The 19,264-nt window shown below is 39.5% G+C and overlaps 1 protein-coding gene across 5 annotated transcripts in view; it reads right to left on the reverse strand.

The window, feature by feature from the left end:
* LOC146515012 (suppressor of tumorigenicity 7 protein homolog) overlaps positions 1-19,215 on the reverse strand; it is a 57,892-nt gene extending 38,677 nt beyond the window's left edge. For 3 of the 5 annotated variants that reach the window (XM_085165246.1, XM_085165245.1, XM_085165244.1), the window contains exon 1: positions 5-40. In XM_085165246.1, coding sequence (XP_085021372.1) covers positions 5-26 — 22 coding nt within the window. In that variant the 5' untranslated portion in view covers positions 27-40. Of the gene's footprint in view, positions 1-4; positions 41-18,231 lie in introns of those variants that run through there. The other 2 variants (XM_085165247.1, XM_085165248.1) reach the window with 2 other exon arrangements.
* Between the last annotated feature and the right edge of the window lie 49 nt (positions 19,216-19,264).

Here is a 19,264-nt window from a genome sequence, read left to right on the forward strand (position 1 = left end):
TTACATGAAGACTCAGTGCCGAACATGGCTGGGCCGGGAGCTGTGATGGAGAGAGAGGAGGAGGAGGAGGAAAGAGAGGAGAGAGAAAGGGGAGGGTGAGAGAGAAAGAGAGAGAAGGGAGGTTGATGAGCAGGCAGCTACACAGCGGGGGTCATCAAAGCAACACAATGCAGCCAGCCGGCCGTCGCTGCCTCCCAGACAGCCAGATGCCCCAGCTCCGCTATCCGTTGCTGCTTTAAAAGCCCTCCTCCAAACACACACAAACACACACAGCTAGTGCAGCTGCCAAAAAAGGAGGCTTTTGGAGGATTAAATCAAGTACTAAATAAACATAAAATAAAAACTGGCAGAAATCCTTCACAGCCGCAGCAAATCCAGACACGGAGAAGTGGTTGTGGCTAGCTACTGCATCTCTGCTTTTCTGCAGTCTATATCCTCCTCCTCCTTATCCTCTCCATCGCTCTCTCACTTCTCATTCCACTGTACGATTTACTAATGAAGAGAGAGACCGTGAGATTGTGGGGGAGAGGGAGAGTCTTTCCTGGGGAAAGGAGAGCTAAAAGGAGGGAGTGAAAAAAGAAAATCTGGCAAGGAAGCTCCTGCCACTGTTACTGCAGCCGTTGTAAGACAATAGCTATGCAAACAGAGAGTGACGTCAGGACAGAGGAGGGAGAGAAAGAAAGCTGTCAAAGACAACTGACAACTACTGCTAGATGGAGAGAGGAAAGGAGGAAAGGAGAAATGGGGAGGGGGGAGAAAGAAGGAGAAACACAAGCAGACTGGATCGAATAAAAGAGCAGATGAGAAAAAGATAAAGGAAAATATGAGAATGGACGAGAAACAGGAAAGCAAGGGGGAAGCATATTTAGATGATAAAAAAGAGAAAGAGAGAAAAGGCAGAGGTAGGGCTACAGATACAAACAGGACACACACACACACACACACACACACACACACACACACACACACACACACACACACAATGAAGCAGCGAAGGGGGCAGGGGGCTTTCATCTGTTAGTTCGACAAATTGAAACAAGTATGAAGCAGAGCATTGGAGACTACTGTGTATTTACTTGCTATTGACACACATACACACACACACACACGCACACACACACGGCCATCAGCGACTTTAAAATTAAATCGCAATATTATCAATAATGTGAATTATTTTAGCAATAATAATAACAATAATAATAGCAACAAAAACACACAGTAGATAGTTATGTAAGATTACAATTAAACAGAGCAACTGCGAGTGGAAATTATATAGAAGACAGAAAGAAACTTAATAGTAGTGTTACTCACCTGCTGTCATGAGACTGCTGTACAGTGGCATAAATATTGGTGTTTGCTCTGTTTGACAGTTATAGGTAAGTACATATCTAAAGCACAATAAAAATTCATTAAAAAAAATTAAATTAAAAAAAACCCTGCAATGTACCAAGAAACTGTTTGGTCAGTGTATTCAAGACACCATGATCCGCCTCTTTTAGGACACGCATATACCCTGAGGTGCCCGTTATTGCACACTGTAACACCTTAATGAAGACTGGTACTAAATGTAATAAAATAAACACAAAACCCAGCAACTGTGCAGCGGCAATCTGCCCTAAACCTGCTTTAGGGAAATGAATAGATACAGTCTGCACAACAGCTTCTGTCCAACCAGCCTACAAACCTAAATAGATAAATGGTCATCACTTTAATGGCCCCCACTGTGAATACGATGAAGACAGCTAGCATGTGGATTAGCTCAGCTGCTGAAGAGACGAGCGTGTACTGTTGTAGGCCTCTCATCTTTTGTGTCTCATACACCCACCTCCTCCTCCTCCACCACGTCTTTGTTCTTCAACCACAGGCAAGAGACCCCTTCTTTAACCCTGCTACTAAGTTAAAATATGTGAAATCAGCAGTACTGAGTCAAAACATAGTTTTCTTATAAGGAAAATCTGGTATTAGGTTAGGATAATAAACAAATATTTTAAGATTTACATCTTATATGAAATATAGCTACACATTTACGTCTTAATCTATCATTTCCATGAACCCTAGCCACACGCTTACCTCTGGCCCACCTACCTACTAAGAAGAAACATAGCGCATGTGCCCGTCCTTAGCACACAGAGTTTAGCCACATATCACTATGCTATTTTTACATGTTAAGAATCACTGCTATTCTGTTACACTCTACAATCTATGTCCCACATAAAAAACACACTTATCAAAATGAAACTCCTGTGAAAAATGTGCTACCTCGAGTACCAACTGCCTCCTGGTGTTCTATGGAGAAAAGCCATTGACCATTAAAACTCCAACTACCATTCAATAGTCATAAGTCATAGGATGCTTATTGTGCTACTCTTAGTTAATATCGAACATCCTAAACATGTTTAAATCAGGGCTGTTGTCCTTGGCAGGACAACTGTATATAGAAAGCATAAAACACCAGAAAATGCTTAATGTAATTGGCCTCCACAGTTTACTCTTCCACACTAACATGCTAATACTGCTGCTCCACCATCACCACTTGTCTCAAAGTTGCACAGCATATGCTCTGCTGACCTACTAAATCCACCCGCCCCCAAGAGACTGTCCATGCCTTCTTCCTGTTGAATGCCAGATTGAAATTTCAGTTTTCTGTTGTGCCCATATTAACACATACTTTTTCTATTATCAATAGTCTCATATATGTGCATGTCTTCCAGCCCAACCTCCCTAGATCCCATTGTTTTAGATAATTACATACCCATTTCCAAACTGCAATTCTTTTTAAAAAGCCTTGAGAAAGTTGTCATTCATCACCTCTTTCAGTTGGTGAAGAGAAACAATGTCTTTGATAAATTCTGGTTACCAATGAAAACACAGCACTAAAACTCTATTACTGAATATTACTAATGGCAGTCTTATACACTTGGATAGAGGTGAATATTCCTTTTTAGTCCTACTAGACATCTCTGACCATGCCACTATATTAAGAACAGTATTTTCTCATTCAGTGCCTCACTCAAATCCCCTCCATCTGAATTCTGGCCTAAAACTGTGGTTCTTAGCAACTTGGTAGCAACTTCTTCAGAGAGGTCAGTCATTACATCAGCTTACTCACTAGCAATATCAAAACATATCAGAATCAGAATCTCAACCCTGAGCCTTCCGTCCTTCATAATAGCTATACAGACATTTTTATTACTGGACCTATCACCTAAATCAATAATGTAATTTAATCTCCAAACTCCTATATGCAGTCCCATAAGTAAACCCTAGACATGTTTTTCTGTTTGTTTTTAAAAAAGCGACAGTACAAAATAAACCCAATCAAAAAAGCTGGGAATTTATTTTTGGTTGATTATGTCTTTATTGTAACCATGTTTCTTGGCAATAAATCTTATACCTTATATCTTATTTCTTCTTGGCACCATGTTTGCAATGAATATTGTGGGTACAGCAGCACAATTAGGCTGTGCAAATTAAAAACTTCCCAAATCTGGTATTGGCTCTTGCTCTAATCTTCTGCTACCCTAGGCAATGATCATCAGGTGCCTGATTGGTGTCTGATTAGCAGCATCTTTGAGCATGGACCCTGCAACAGCATTGCAACAGCATGCCACGTCTGACTGATCTGACACAGCTGTAAATGACTCTCATACTGAGCTAAAATGAGAATAGTGAACAACCCCAGTACGTCCGTCCCCCCCTCCCCCCCCCGATTCATACTTTTAAAGTAAATCAAATAATCATATACAGTAAGCTCTATCTTATATTGAAATATTCAACGTTTTGAGAAACAGAGCAGACTTGATAAGATGAACAAGCTTTGCAGTGCACTGACAATCCTTCCACTCTTAATAAAGACTCCTGAGATTCTGTTAATTACACAAGGGGCAGCTTGAGAGAGCTGCCCCTTGTGTAATTGGAGAGGTGAGGGGAAGCAAGCTGGGACTTTACAACATGCAGCGTGCTCTGCTCTTATGTCAGATCAGCAAGGTCTGGTATTGGCATGCTAAACAAACATTCTTTGTTTTTACATTCATCATGTCCCAATCAGCCCAAATAGCAAAGAGAAGGAGTTTGGGTCTTAGGAGGTTAAAGAATTTAGATTTCAAGAAATGGAGAACAAAGCAAAAACTTACTGAAGTGACTTGAGGTTCTTTCCATACGGAAGTCTTGCAGCTGGGCTTTTACATCAACATTTTGTGTGTCTTACTGTTTCCTCTCAGCTCCCATTTTTGTTTCATTTAGTGTGGATGCTGATTAAGCATCCACAGTATTGTTCTTCTACTTTTCATCTTACGTATGTTTTTTGTACACTATCTCCTTCAACACTGTTCAACTTAGAAAAAACATTCAACCACTGTTAGATTCCTCTTCTTTTAGACGTGTGTGCTTGCATTTTTCTCATTTTTAACTTTTATATTTTTTTTAATTATTCAACTTTATTCAACAAACATTTACAATGTATTTCAATGGGAGAATCTTCAAATTCTCATTCAACTTACTCCTCTTTTAACTCTACTTCCACATACACTGACCGACAGACACCATTCAAACTATAAAATGAAGCCACAACATTGAACTATTCAGCTTGTATTTGTCTTTTTTAATATCTTTTATACTTTTTCTTCAGTTCCAGTTTAAGTTTCATGCTTTTTTTCACCCGTTTCAGAGTTTATAATGGGTGTGTATGGGACAGAATGTTAATATGAGTGAGACAGGTCAACTGCTTGAGTGGGAGCAAGGGAAAAATTTATCTTCAAATCTTCTCTTTAAACTGCTGCGTTGTCCACAGCGTTTGGTCTACAACCATCATTTTACCCTCAAAACATCGCCACCATTGCCCTCTTTCATCCAATGTTATTGTTATTGTAATGGATGTTATGGTTCTTTCATAAATGCCACCAATGCACAGTCTCCTCCATGAAACCTTTCCATAGAGTCCAATGTTAAAATGGCTCCCAAAATTTGTCTGAAAATCAGAAGAACACCACGTCCATATAATAAATTCGACAGACATGAGAACTGAGAATTCTGTAGACTGGACACTGCTGGCGCTCGCAGTGAAAGAATTTTGTCAATACTACTTGTAGTTTTCTGTTGGGAAGTAGGGCTGTGCGATATGACCAAAATCTCATATCCCAATATAAGAATTCTATCGTCCCGATAACGATATAAATCACAAAAATGTAACATTTTCTGTAAATTATGTGAATCTCGGGCAGCTCGTCTTGCGGGAAGTGTTTCCAGCTGCGCGTCATGTACCTGGAGTCGAGTGTTTTAAGCGATGCATGAAACTATACATTTTTAGGCATAAGTTGTAAAGGCCGCCATTTTCTTTGTGAGTATTTATTACACGGCGTGCTGCGGGGAAAAGCCTGTTCTAACGTTTGAGTCTAAGGTTTATTTTTTAGCACCTGGCGGCTCTTTTTTAATTCTCATCCGTAAATTATCTGCTCTTTCACGTGATTCAGTTTATTTTGAAAAGTCTCAACAAGATCTTGAGCTTTATTGTGAAAGGTTTATGTGGCACATAAACAAGCGGACACGCGATGCTCTTACCGTCGTTGTTGCTAATGACAACGCATAAAAACAGGCGCTTGTCCGTCCGTAGTGTGGTTATATAAAATATTAGAGAAAGAGAGAACTTTAAGAATTTAATATAGCCACTACAGTGACCATCAAAATGATGAAAAAATATTGCCGTAAACCATTTATTTTGCGACACCACGAAACAAACGATAGCGTAAAATGAAACGATAGACGTTTTTATATCGTCATCAGATATATATTGTTATATCGAACAGCCCTATTGGGAAGCATTTGTTTCGGAGTCACTTTTCTGTTTATTTAAACCAGCAGGAGATAGGCACGTGTGTGTGTGTGTGCGGGGTGCCACTGGCTGGAGTGGCACCCCACCCCAGGTGGCTCACACCTGCCTGCTTAATGAGCTCTGTCTGTCACTGCCAAGATTCATCTTAAAAACTTATCTTTCGACTGCCACCGTGTGCACAGTGCTTGCTCTACAGCAGGCATCGAGGGCCGGTGTCCTGCAGGTTTTCAATATCACCCTGGGTCATCACACCTGATTCAAATGATTAGTTCGTTACCAGGCCTCTTGAGAACTTCAAGACATGTTGAGGAGGTAATTTAGCCATTTAAATCAGCTGTGTTGGATCAAGGACACATCTAAAACCTGCAGAACGAGACATGGAGTTCGACACCTGTGCTCTACAGCCATCATTTCACCCTCAAAACGTAGCCATCATTGTTCTCTTTCCAACAGGCTGTCTTTCAAAGCCCAAAGATGTAAACTTTTTGAACTGTGTGGATCCAAGTGATGGGAGTATGTTCTAAGTAATCCATAGAGATGCATTTTATTTTCAGATGTATTTTGGGAGCTTTTTCTGACTCCAAATGTTGTTTTGTCATCACTCAGCTTTTTCTTATCTACATTTTAAACATGTTCAGCTACTTTTCAATTTCTTCTGTGTGAATGTCAGCTTTCAACATTTCTACACTTTTGTTTTCAGGTGAAAAATTCTGTTTTTCAGCTCATTCAACATTTTTAATTTAACATTTAGCAATTATTTCATTTCAGCTCAAAACATTCAGCTATCAGCATTCACACTGCAGTTTGTTGAGAAAATGCATTTTCTAGTTTTAGTGTTCTAATGAAAACTACACATTTTGTAATAAACTGCCATGTCTCCAACACCTTTAAATGATTCGCACTCATTGGGGAGACTTTATTACGCTTACAGTGAAGTAGAGTGGTGTTGTCAACATGAAAAAACTTCATATTCCATTCACTTTCCTCTGTTTTTTGTGCAAGCGAAACAGACATAAATGGTGGTAGTGAAACAGAACAGAGAGAAGTGAAACTAGCACAGCTGTAAATGACAGTAAAAGGCAGGGGGACTCTTGTACTAAGAACAAATGAAACAAGTGCATAAGAATAATGACAAAAACATGAATTGTTTTCTTTCATTTGGTTGATTTATTTGACGGTAGCCTAGCTCACCCAACCAATGGTAATTCGAACACTTGTCAGGCACTGACTAAAGGAACAATGACATCTTTCAATGAATGCTTTCCTTTAAACAGTGCTCTACACGGCCTCTCTTCAGTGGAACTGCATTCATGAGCGATTAATTCCTGAACAGTACACACCTCACCTCGCCTCCGGTTCCACCACAAAGTATCACCCCAAAAAAGCATCTCCTTCTGGTTGCTAAGCAACTGAAATAAGCGTGAGAGGAGTGTGGCCATCCTTCGGCAGGAGAAAATGAGGAGAAGCATAAAAGGAGGAGGAGAAGGATGCTCCGGTAGAGTTGAATGTGTTGATAATGAGGTGAAAAAAAGTATGAGCTTCACAAGACAAATATTAGAAAGAACCAAAACATTAGAACAATGTTACCTCGGTGGCTGAGTCTCATATGCTATATGCCATCCCACCAATATACCATTTTTTAAAAATTACAAGCAGAACTAATTATAAAAAGAATTAAGTACATATCCCAAAAGTGTCTGAGACAGAATTGGGGCAGATAAGCCTTGTTAGTTCAATGCATCTAACACCTATTAGGATTCACCCCCTCTTTTAGCTTAGCAGACTTTAGGACGAGACCAAGACCTTCCAACCATGGCTGGTATCCTTTCAACGTTTCTGCAGAGTTGACACTAGAGCCGGGCGATATGACCAAAAATATTTATCACAATATACATTTGAAAATTCGCGTTAACGATATAACTGATGATATAATCGATACTAGACAAAATACTTTACAACTCCACAACTTTATCAGTGCAAAAAAACAAAAAAAAACATCAATGTATTTTCACTTAAACAAGCAGCTGTTTATTATGTGCATTAAAGTTATATAAAAATGTAACAGTGCAAATTCCTTGCTGACAGTTTAACCAAAAGACATTTCCAGTGGAAATTGGCCGACATATCCTCAGCACAACCATGTATAATATCCACAAAACTTAAAAAGAGGTTATACACACACACAATACGGTAATATTATGTTGAAGCACAGTACGTAACTCCGCGAGGCTCCTGCCTACGATAGCCACAATCCTACGACAATCCATCAAGCGGTGCGGCTTCGTAGCTTAGCAAAGTCGTACTAAAACATTTGACAGATTTTTGAGCACCGTGTGCCACATAAAATTGTTTCGAGGTCAGTAAACACAACCAGAATTCATACATAAGGCACACAGAATTATAAGGGGCACTGTCGATTCTCAGAAAAATCAAAGGATTGATTATAAGTGTGCCGTATTTTCCAAAAAACACGGTAATAACGACGGCCCGCTAGCATGCTCTACCAAAAATAGTGCTTTGTTGTGTATCTGACGGACGAAAGCTAAACCAGTTCCACACCACTGAAGTTGCAGCATTTTTACAAACCAGTTCTGGTTCGTCTGTTTAATTCCATGATCCGCTGTCGCCCTTCTCATTCGCCGTCACCGCCATGCTTTTTCTAACATGTGCGTATGAAAATAAAGGCACTGCGCATCCGCGTTTTACCCATATTCTATTGCGATATTTCATTCTCTTATCGTTGCCCAACATTATACCGGTATTACCGTGAACGGTATGATATGGCCCAGCCCTAGTTGACACACCATCAATCCAGCATATCAAATTTACCATTTGAATGATAAGTTGAATAGGAAGTGTTGGGTTTTTCTGGCCTGATGAGAATTAATTTAGAGAACTTCAAGTTAGCTAGTATGAGATATGGACTGTGCCCACTGGCTCAAACACACAACAACAGAGTCTTTTTTTTAAACAACCATGTCCCCAACTACTACTACCAGATGCTCACATGGGACAGGAGGGACGGACAGTGTAGTTTTCATTACCTACACATGGTCACTGTTCAAATGCAGTGATATGTTTAGCTAACTGGGTCAGAAATACTTTGTGTGACCTGATCTAGAGTCAGGACCATCCTTGCCTTATAACGAGCACTGATAAATGAAACTGGAAGGTCAACAGGACATTGAGACTTAAAGAAATCTTAGCTATCTTCACAACAGAAAAATGAAACAGACATTTTTATGATACTGGACAAACAAAACAATTATTACAAGATACATTGGATGCATTGCATTGGTTGATTCGCGCCCTGCTGCAAAATCATGCATTCACTTTTATTTATGCCCACCAATAAGGAGTAGCAGTATTCTCATGACTGATAGCTGTCACCAGATACTATCGCCACATCAGCACTGATACTGAAAGAGAAGTGAAGAGGAGAAGCAAACACAGTGCCTAATGCCCCCCCCGTCTTGCTTTCAGACTGTGTTCAGCCAGACCTTATGGGCCCAGCCACCATGGTCTCTCCTGTAGCACCCATCTCCCAGGTTTTGCTCCATGGTGGTGCCTCAGTGACCCTATCCTCAACAGAGTAGCCATGTCCCTTGATTTCTTTTTCATCACAGGGGCTTGTCTGAATTGCTGTTAGTCTCACCCAGGTCCATAAGATACAGTCAGATAGTGAGACTGTAATATAATAACAATAATAATAATAATTTAGATGAGGCTTAGGCCAGATGTAATATTAAACAATTAATATTAAATTTCTCAATTTATATTTTTAGTTTGTACAGTTCTTAGCAACATACTATACTAAAAAAAGAGAAAAGCTCTCGTCGCACTGAGACAATTTATGACATGGACTGGAGCATTACCCAGGTTCATTACTGCAGAGTCTCTCAGATGGTTGTGTTTAGTTTTACACAGAATCTTGCTAATTTTAATCAGTTTGCATAGATTCAAATACATGCAAGAAGTCAAACCTTAACAGCATTTAAATACACACCACATGCCATGTCATTCATCAAACTGTCTCCGTATGTAAAATAGGAAGTCAGAAAGAGGAACAGAGGGTGGGGAAATAATCACTTGCTTCATGTTGTCGTACTGTGACTGTTAGTCTTCTCTGACAAACGTCTGTCTTTGGCATGTAGCAAATAGTAGTATAATAAAAAATAAAATAATAAAATAGTTTATTTAACATTTAGATGCTGGACCCAAATCATGAATTCAGTGCTCTTGTTCTTATGTTTCATTATTCAGCCAGCTATGCTGAGAAAATGCACAAATCAACCAAACCAACCACAAATACAAGTGGTTAATATGTCGGCATCTTCTGTATGTGTTATCTGTTTGTATGTAGTATCTTTATCACACCACTACATCCTGTTTACACAGAAGCTAGTTTCTTGAACTGCTGCAAACACCATCTGCTGCACAAACGTGCCAGTATAACATGATTGTGGCCACAGTTGATTAAGTGGTGTATTTTATAAGGCTGGTATCTTAAAATCTAAACAGTCCAACTTCCATTTTACATACTGATATCAAAAAATATGAAAAGACTTCCGTCTACTGAGCTACAGCAAGTTCGGGAGATGGAGTCCATATTTCAACTTTGGGAAGAAAAACAAAAAACAGAAACACTTTTTAACTTCTATGACTCTCTTTACCTACAGACATCTTTCATCACACCCTTTCCTTCATGACTGCTATAAATTCTTTGAGTGGATTCATACAGGACAATGGATTTTACCTGCATTTCCCTCATCAGTGTACCTACACAACAGTCCAAAAGACTTTTCTCATTTGGCCGGGGCAATTATAGACATGGAAGGTCAGATATTAACCAACCAGCTGTTAGGCTTTGAAGTGTTCTTCTCAAATAACCCTTCAGTCTAAAGGGTGATTAAGGGTTTCTGATGTGGAAGTTCTCCCTGTGTAGAAAACCACTCATCCTGTGGACCTTTTCAGGCAGGGCGGAGCTGTATGCTCTGTCAAAGGTAGAGCTAACTTTTCTGGCTGAGATCATGTTACCAGTGTGCTGCACAGGTTCTAAATAAAGGTTTCTGACCAGTCTGATCTGGCTTTGGGGTGAATGCGTGCTGTGGTTGCCTGTGTCACATCGCACAGCTGACTCAGAGCATTTCTTATATTCTTCATTCAATCTGAGACCACTTGATTTTATGCTGTAGTGTTTAGTGTGTTTAGTAGAATGGAGGTGTGTGTGTCTAATTTCTCACTACACATATGTCCAAATAAATAAACATATATAAGAGCATATTTGATGTATTTTTGTTGTTATCAGAGTTGTGGACCTTCCTCTCAGTATAGAATCATCATTTCTCTATCCCAGCCTGACATTTTTGAAACATTTTCACAGTAGGAAAAAAATTCAGTCTTCAAAGAGATTTTATTTCTGATGCATTTATTATTTCTCTGGGGAATATGAAGCTTGGGAAAAATGCCCTGAAGAATGTGTCTGAATCCAAACACAATTTATCACATTATCAGCCTGCAAGTATTCCCCACACAAAATTGTTCAATTATAGCTCTGCTGCATTGGTCACTAAGGGTTAGTAAGCAATGTTACACAATCAAAAAAATGGTATGCAAATCTTTCCTTTAAACTTCAATTTCTTATACTCTGACATTTTGAGTATTATAGCTGTGCATCAAAATGACAGTGCCCATTCTGGAGGTCAAGACTAATCGTGTTTCAGCAGTTTCAACAGTTTACTGGTGAGGGCAGTCCTCATTACCATTGTTTGTACATTGTGGATTGGTTAGTAATCAACAACAAAAAAGGCATGTGTCCATCAGTCTATATTTTAGGTGACTTTATTTTACCACTAGTCCAAGTTTTTTCTTCCCTACCGCGCATGTACCCCCAAGCAATCTATGAAATCATCAACTCTGAAGATTTCTGGGAGAATCAGGTTGGATATTCCCTTTCTCACACATGGCAAACAACAGGAAATTGCCCAATTCAGACACCTCTGGAAACACCAATCATTGGTTTAGGCGAGGGAACTGACACGACCCCCACTCATTAGCTGTAAAAGACCTGACTATTATTTTCCACTGTCACAGTCTGAGATCACACATACTCTGTAAAAAGAAGCTGGCAGAGCCTCCATTGGGTCCAGATAGAGTGAGAGCTGCTGCGTGTGTGTGAAAAGACTTAAGTGGTTGGATAAATTATCATTAATGAACCAGATACTCTGCACAAAGCCGTCTGCATAAGCAAATCACGAGCTTGTTGAAAGCAGACAATAGTGTAGTTTTGCCATCTAACACACACAGTGAGGAGCAGGCCAACATGAGCTTCAATTCAGTGTAATCTGCATTAAAATATGCCTCAATAGAGAGTTTGGTATACTATATATGAGACACAGGTTTTACTTTTGCTTAACAGAGCAATTTATTACCACCATGTTTCGTCATCACGAAAAAGAAAAATGAGAACATGCATCTTATACTGTGAGACAATTCTGCATAATGTTGCTATAAAGTCATAGTAACATTTGTTGACCTTCTCAGGAAAGTCAAACAGCAGAGCTGATTAGTGTGCCCTGCATATTTACCAAGCTACCAAGTTTGAAAGAGTTGAATATGCATTAAAAATAAAATTGGTAGAAACTATCTTTGTCAGGAGGTTTTGTTTTTGTTCACAGAAGATTTCCTGGCTTCATCCAAACAGAGGATTTAGTCACAGCAAAATCAGCAGCACTGTAATAAAATATTTCTCTAAAAAGTTTAGAATTAGGGTTTATTCCACTGTATACAACATGTTTTATAAGCAGTCATGCAGGTTTTTTTTTTTTATATTCAAGCGAACACTATAATAAAATAAGACACCCTTTATCAAAACATAGAGCAACTAAATAACATGTTGTCTCGCTTTCCTACCCACAAAAGGGATTTGTTGTAAAGTTATTGCTATTCACTTTTATCACCTAAGGAAGATGCAAAAGGACAGGTTTAATGAGGGGTGACAGCTAACTAAATGGAGATTAGATGAAGCACCTTGGCCAGTTTAAAGGGAGAGAATCCCACAAGCTCTTATTTCTCATTGTAAAGGAGGAAATAAGAAGAAATATTATAAGCATATACTGGTGTCAGCCAGGAATAGGAAGTGAAACTGTGTTATCAATTCAACACCTTGCATGACGTGTCCCATAAGATCAACTGTAAGAAAAGGTCAAGCATGACAAGCTGTTGTGTGTTATCATCTCTAACTGACTGCAGAATTTTTTTTATTTCAAACTCAGATACGTAACAGCACGATGACGAGGGCACATCGTAGCTGTGGGGTTTCAGTTCCATTCAACGTCCCCACTGTGAAATTTAATGAAATAATATTTACAGCCAGCTGAGACTGTATGTATGCCATTAGTTAAATCTAATAAAATGAGGATATGCTGAAGAGATACAAAACCCATGTTCAGATATCCAGTTTGGCTTGACATGATTTTTTTTTTCTTTGACCACATTTAGAAGACACCAATGTCTGACTCACTGAGAATTTTTCCTGTCTGAAACAAACCATTTTAGCTACTCTACCTTTAAGCCAACTTTCTTCTGACTGGCTGACTCTGGCAAAGAGGAGGTTTAAACCACAGACTGTATTTAAAGAAGGGATATAGTTTCAGGGTTTGCAAAGGAAGCCAACACAGATGTGCTTTAAACCTGCATTTCTTCCCTTACAGATAGAAGAAACCAGCAACTCTGGAAGGAAGTAATGGTCAGAACTTCAATAAATGGTGGATGGAAATTACTGATGTAGATAAGTAGACTAGGATATAAGCAGCTGCTTAAAAAGCTCGAACCAAGATTTAACATCCCAGGGCTAAAATTATTTTCCAATTTCAATTTCATTATACACAATATTGTGAAGCTACTGAAAAGTTATTTTATCTACTGTTAAACTTAAATGCTAAGCAGTAATGTTACAATTTTACTGAAACACTGAGTAATTTTGTGCTTATATTTGACTTATTGTTATGGGGGTTTTTCTAACACATATAATCGCAAAGTTTCTTGAAGTATCATGGCATAACTTTTGGGGCTACATTGCACACCCCTAATGCCTAGCTGTATAGATGTCTTTGGGAAAAATAGCCCTTTACGTATTTCTTTTTTGATGCCACTTTGATGCTGCAGACAAAGTAGCACTGTGAGTGATAGTAAAAGCGTACCGTTGTATTATTGAGACACAAGAGAATATGAAAGGCCACATTAAATTAATAATTAGGTGTCTGTGTAAGACATATTAGCCTTATTATTTCATTTGGAGCCCTGGTAATGTTTAACTGTCCTGAAAGCAAGTAAAGAATAAAATACCAAAACGGTATTCAAATGTCTGCTTAGCCTAATTACAAATATTATACTCTCTATTATTACACTATACATATTTTCCGCACTATAAGGCACACTTAAAATCCTTAAATTTTCCTCAAAAATCAACAGTGCGCCTTATAATCTGGTGCACCTCATGTATGAGTTTTGGTTATGCTTACTGACCTCGAACGGATTTTATATGTGGTACACGGAGCTCAAAATTCGGTCAAAAATTGTTTTAGTACAACTTTGGTAAGCTACGAAGCCGACCACTTGATGGATTGTCGGTAGTGATGGGATTTCCGGCTCAGCAGAACTAAAATATATATCCTGCTGCTTTTACACACGCACTCACATAACGCTCAGCGATAGTGATGGAATTTCCGGCTCTTTTTAGAGATCCGGCTCTTTTTAGAGATCCGGATCTTTCGGCTCGGCTCACTAAAAAGAGCCGGCTCTTTCGGCTCCGAACCGGCTCTTCAGGTTGTTTTGTTGCTTTAATTATTTAATCATTAACAATAATATAAAATTATGCAGAAAAGGAATTACTAATGTAAAAAAGGTGGTTTTATTTATATATGTTTATATATGGTCACTAGAGACAAAGCACGTACAAACTCTAAAGCATATACATATACATATATACATATACATATAGCTCTAAAAAGAGCCGGAAATCCCATCACTAATGCATATTCTCTGTCATATGGGCCTGCATGAATAAACTTTCTGAATCCTTTATCATCTGCAACTGAAAATAGTTGTGGATGATTACTATACCTTTCTAATGTGATGTTGTTGTGCCTGGCTCTCTTTCTCTCTCCCTCCGGCTCTGTTCCTATGCTACTGAGTGTAACTACCGCCCCTCCCCCCTCTGCCCAGCGTAAAGCACAAGGCTCGCGTGCGGAGTGAAGCGAAAAAAAGTGCGAGAGAGAGACTGAGAGAAAAAAAACCCCACGTGACGGCTCGCGATAAGGAGCCGGCTTGTGTCGTTCACGTCAAAGAGCCGGCTCTAAGAGCCATTTCGTTTGCTAACGACCCATCACTAATTGTCGGAGCATTATGGCTACCATAGTCAGGAGCCTCGTTGAGTAATCTGGGTCTGAAGCTCTGTCCGCTTCAGGTCCTAAAGTCAAACAAACACTGCGGCATCACTGAGAGTTAAAAACTGTCTAAATTCTTTCATCCTTAATAAAATGATCAGTGTTGCTGCTTTATTAGGTGTAACAATTAAGTTTAACATCCAGGCATCCATGAAAACAGAATTTATTAAATTTAACAAAGTTAGAAGTTAGCAGGAAGTTAGCGCACTAGTTTCCACCTAAACATGATATAGCATGTTCTGACTGAGAGATTTCTGAAAAAATTAAACCGTACAGCTCTGCTATCACTTCCAACATAAATGGACAGAGAAAACTAAACAGCAGTGACGTTTGTAGGGTTACTGAAGTTAGACTAGCTGGTACATAATGATGTGCTACGTGATCGCTAGTGACACAGCTATGTTAGCATAACATAAACACAGTGAAGCTGGAGGATAAATGCTAACTTTTTTCCAATTGATAAAAATTAAAGTGAGGGTTCCCGATGGTTAGGGACAAATGCAATCACATGGCAGGATGCTGTAAACGGACCAAACTTCAGTCAGGAGAACAACTGAGATAATCCATCCACAATAGAGGTTAGTCATTAATATACTGCAACAACATGGGAATAGAGCAGCTGCAAGAGAATTCAACATTAATGAATCAATGGTATGGAAATGGAGGAAGCAAGAAGAATGAGTTGAGTAAAGTTTGACTTATCTGACTGTTTTGCTTAATGCGCCTTGTAATCCGTTCCGCCTTATGTATGAAAACAGACCTGTTCATCGGCAGTGCGCCTTATGGTCCGAATAATACGGTATAAGATCAACAGGTACAAGTACTGGGTGTCCTGCTTGAGAATTATATATTAAAAAGGTTTTAGAACACTAAAACAATTTTAAAATTACTTGCAGCCAATTGAGAAAATAATAATGATAATTTAAAAAATAACCGAAATACAGTTGCTTTTTAATCATTATAATTATTATTAATAATATTTTAGGATTTTTGTTGTTGTCAAGGATTCCCTAATTTTTCACTCATTTTAAACCTTTTTTTTTTTTTTAATTTTATGAGACATTGTATAGCAGGAAATAAAAGAAAAATACTTCAATCTGTCATGTGTTGTTGCACTTTCTTGATGGGAAGTATGTTTTATCATCAGGTAAAATACACCCACCATTAGCGATACTGTTACAAAACCATAGGTTAGTGTTCTAGGGTTAACAAACGTTCAACACCAATACTATCCAGACATTGAGATACGAATGATCTTCCACAAAAGTTGATTCAATTTCCCGTCTATAGACAGTGATTTTGTACCTTTCAAACTTTTAGTAATACGGTGAAGGCAAGTTGTATGAAATACCTTCAGTGCTCAAGTAGATCAGAATGGGTTATGGTTAATTATAAGGACCCAGTTACTTTCTCCACATAGGGCCAGGGAGGTTTGGCTAACTTCTATCCATCCATCTTCTTCTTCTGCTTATCCGGGGCCGGGTTGCGGGGGCAGCAACCAAAGCAGAGAAGCCCAGACCTCCCTCTCTCCATCCACCTCCTCCAGCTTGTCCATGGGAACACCGAGGCGTTCCCAGGCCAGCCGAGAGATATAATCTCTCCAGCGCGTCCTGGGTCTGCCCCGGGGCCTCTTCCCAGTGGGACATGCCCAGAACACCTCACCCAGGAGGCAACCTTGTCAGATGCCCGAACCACCTCAACTGGCTCTTTTCGATGTGAAGGAGCAGCAGCTCTACTCTGAGCCCCTCCCGGATGGCCAAACTTCTCACCCTATCTCTAAGGGAGAGGCCAGCTGACTTTCTTCCATTAATAAATAAAATCACAATTTAAAAATGAATCTTGTATTTACTCAAGTTTCTCATACCCCATATCCTGCTTTGGAGTACAGAGCGCTGGAATTACTAGCTCAGGCAGTCATCATGGTAAAAGGAAGATGGAATTGCCGAAAGATGCTGTGGATGTTTCTATCGTGATTTCGGTCTAGGTTTAAGGACTGCTACATCCCTACTTAAGAGAATAATCTTTGATGCCTTTCCAGACTTCTCAGGGAGGATTACGGTTTGTCAGGCAGCCAATTCAGCAGCAGCAGCAGCAGGAGCATTAACACCTTTCATTGCACGAATAGAATAGAATAATAATCCTTTATTGTACAACAAAAAGCAGTGGGAAGGTGAGAGCCAGCTGCCGGCATGCCGTATTGAACTTGTCAAACTAACCTTTTACGCCCATGCTTTTTGTCATGACTATTCACCTTATATACGAATACACACACGAATTCTTCAACCAGCTTATTTGTGCCTAAAGGCTCTCCTGCCCTCTCTAGCCGGGGCCAGCTGGCTTTCTGAAAGAGCACATTCTTCCATCTGCTGCTCAGCTCTCAGTCACAGGAGACGAATCCACCGGCTGCTGTGAAGGCATGGAGACACAACATGCCAACTACAACCCTGAGCTCGCTGCGAGTGCCCAGCAGAGGTGAACACCTCAGGTCCGCAAGACTAAGCTCAACATTTCTTTTTAAAAAACCAAACAAACAAAACAATAAGCAACACAAAGTTCGCTTCAAGAGCATCCCTGACAGAGGCGACTCCTGAAGGAAGAGGAAACTTGGCAAACGGTCGCTCTGAACTCTGGAGTCACCGTTAAACACTGACTCATGATGGAGACCATTAAAAGCAATACACTGCTCCCCGCCTTATGCCGCTTGCCAGGACAAACTCATTCCACGGCAGCTCGGGAGCATCCTGTTCACTCTCCCCTGTGCATTAAACATCAGTCACGCGTGTGAGGGCTTCCATTTAAACTGGTCTCGGTGAGTCGTAGCCACTAACTCAACCTGCTAGCTAACTGCTAACAAGAGCTGCTGGCTAACGTTGGCAAAAACTTTAGAAAGAAAAAAAGAGAGAGAAGTGGAAGCGTTGTGGATGACAGCGTTGACAGGGATCATGTGAGACATCTTACCTCAATTTGCGTATGTAAAGAAACTGGTGGAAGACCTCTTCGTAGCTAGCATTTCTCCTGCCAGCAGTCCAGCATGTGTCTGAGTATCCAGCAGCAGACACTGTGTATGTGTGGACGTGTCTGCAAACGGGGCTGGAAGGCTAACCTTAAAGCTAACAGTTACCAGTTAGCCACCGGCTCGCTAACCTGGACAGTTAGCTCCAGCGGCCTCAAGGTGTCGCTAATGCACCTACAGCGAGCTGCAGAAAACACCGTTGAATAAATCCGCCTGTATGTTGTCGATTTCGAGTTTTTAAATAAATATAGCCAGCAAACACTTTTTTGGAAAGATTTAAGCTCAATACGAATCATTCATTTTCCCAGTGTAAAAAACAAATAAAAAAAACTATTATGTATCATAGCACTTTTCTTCATGACACCTTGTTTGTAGTTTTAACCTGTTATACACTTATCAACCACCCTGCCTTAGGAATAAAATCAAGCCGTCAAATCTAATTGGAAAAATTTCTCATACTGCACATGCAGCTGTTATTCCCCACAGCCATATTGGGATCTCTGCCTGCTGCCAAATTTCTGTGCAACATTTTTTTTCTTTATTATCCCTGTTTTATCTAAAATAATGAAAACAAAATATATATATATATAAATGAATCACCCTGAGAGACACCTTTAGAAGATATCGCAGATACTTTATTTTAACACGGGTGTACATTTCATTTGAAGATTTGGGACCCACTCCAAGGAAATTTTGAATTTTAGACATTTAATTTATGGCAGTTTTTTTTTAATACCTTTTCTGCATCCATTTATGATGGAAATGTTTTTATCCATATACAGAAAAACAAAAATTGGGCACCAAGTACCAATTCAGTTTTCTTTTGTAGATCACTTGTAATGTAAAGATTTTAATCTTTAATGGCAGCAGACTGATGGAATATGGAAAAAAACAGACTTACTGATTAATTGCATATTAAAAATCAGTCCTTAAGTTAAATCAGTGATGCACATGTGTGGTTGTTTATCTGTTTTACCC

The sequence above is a fragment of the Neolamprologus multifasciatus genome, chromosome 7 (assembly GCF_963576455.1).
Source record: "Neolamprologus multifasciatus chromosome 7, fNeoMul1.2, whole genome shotgun sequence".
Classification (NCBI taxonomy): Eukaryota; Metazoa; Chordata; class Actinopteri; order Cichliformes; family Cichlidae; genus Neolamprologus; species Neolamprologus multifasciatus.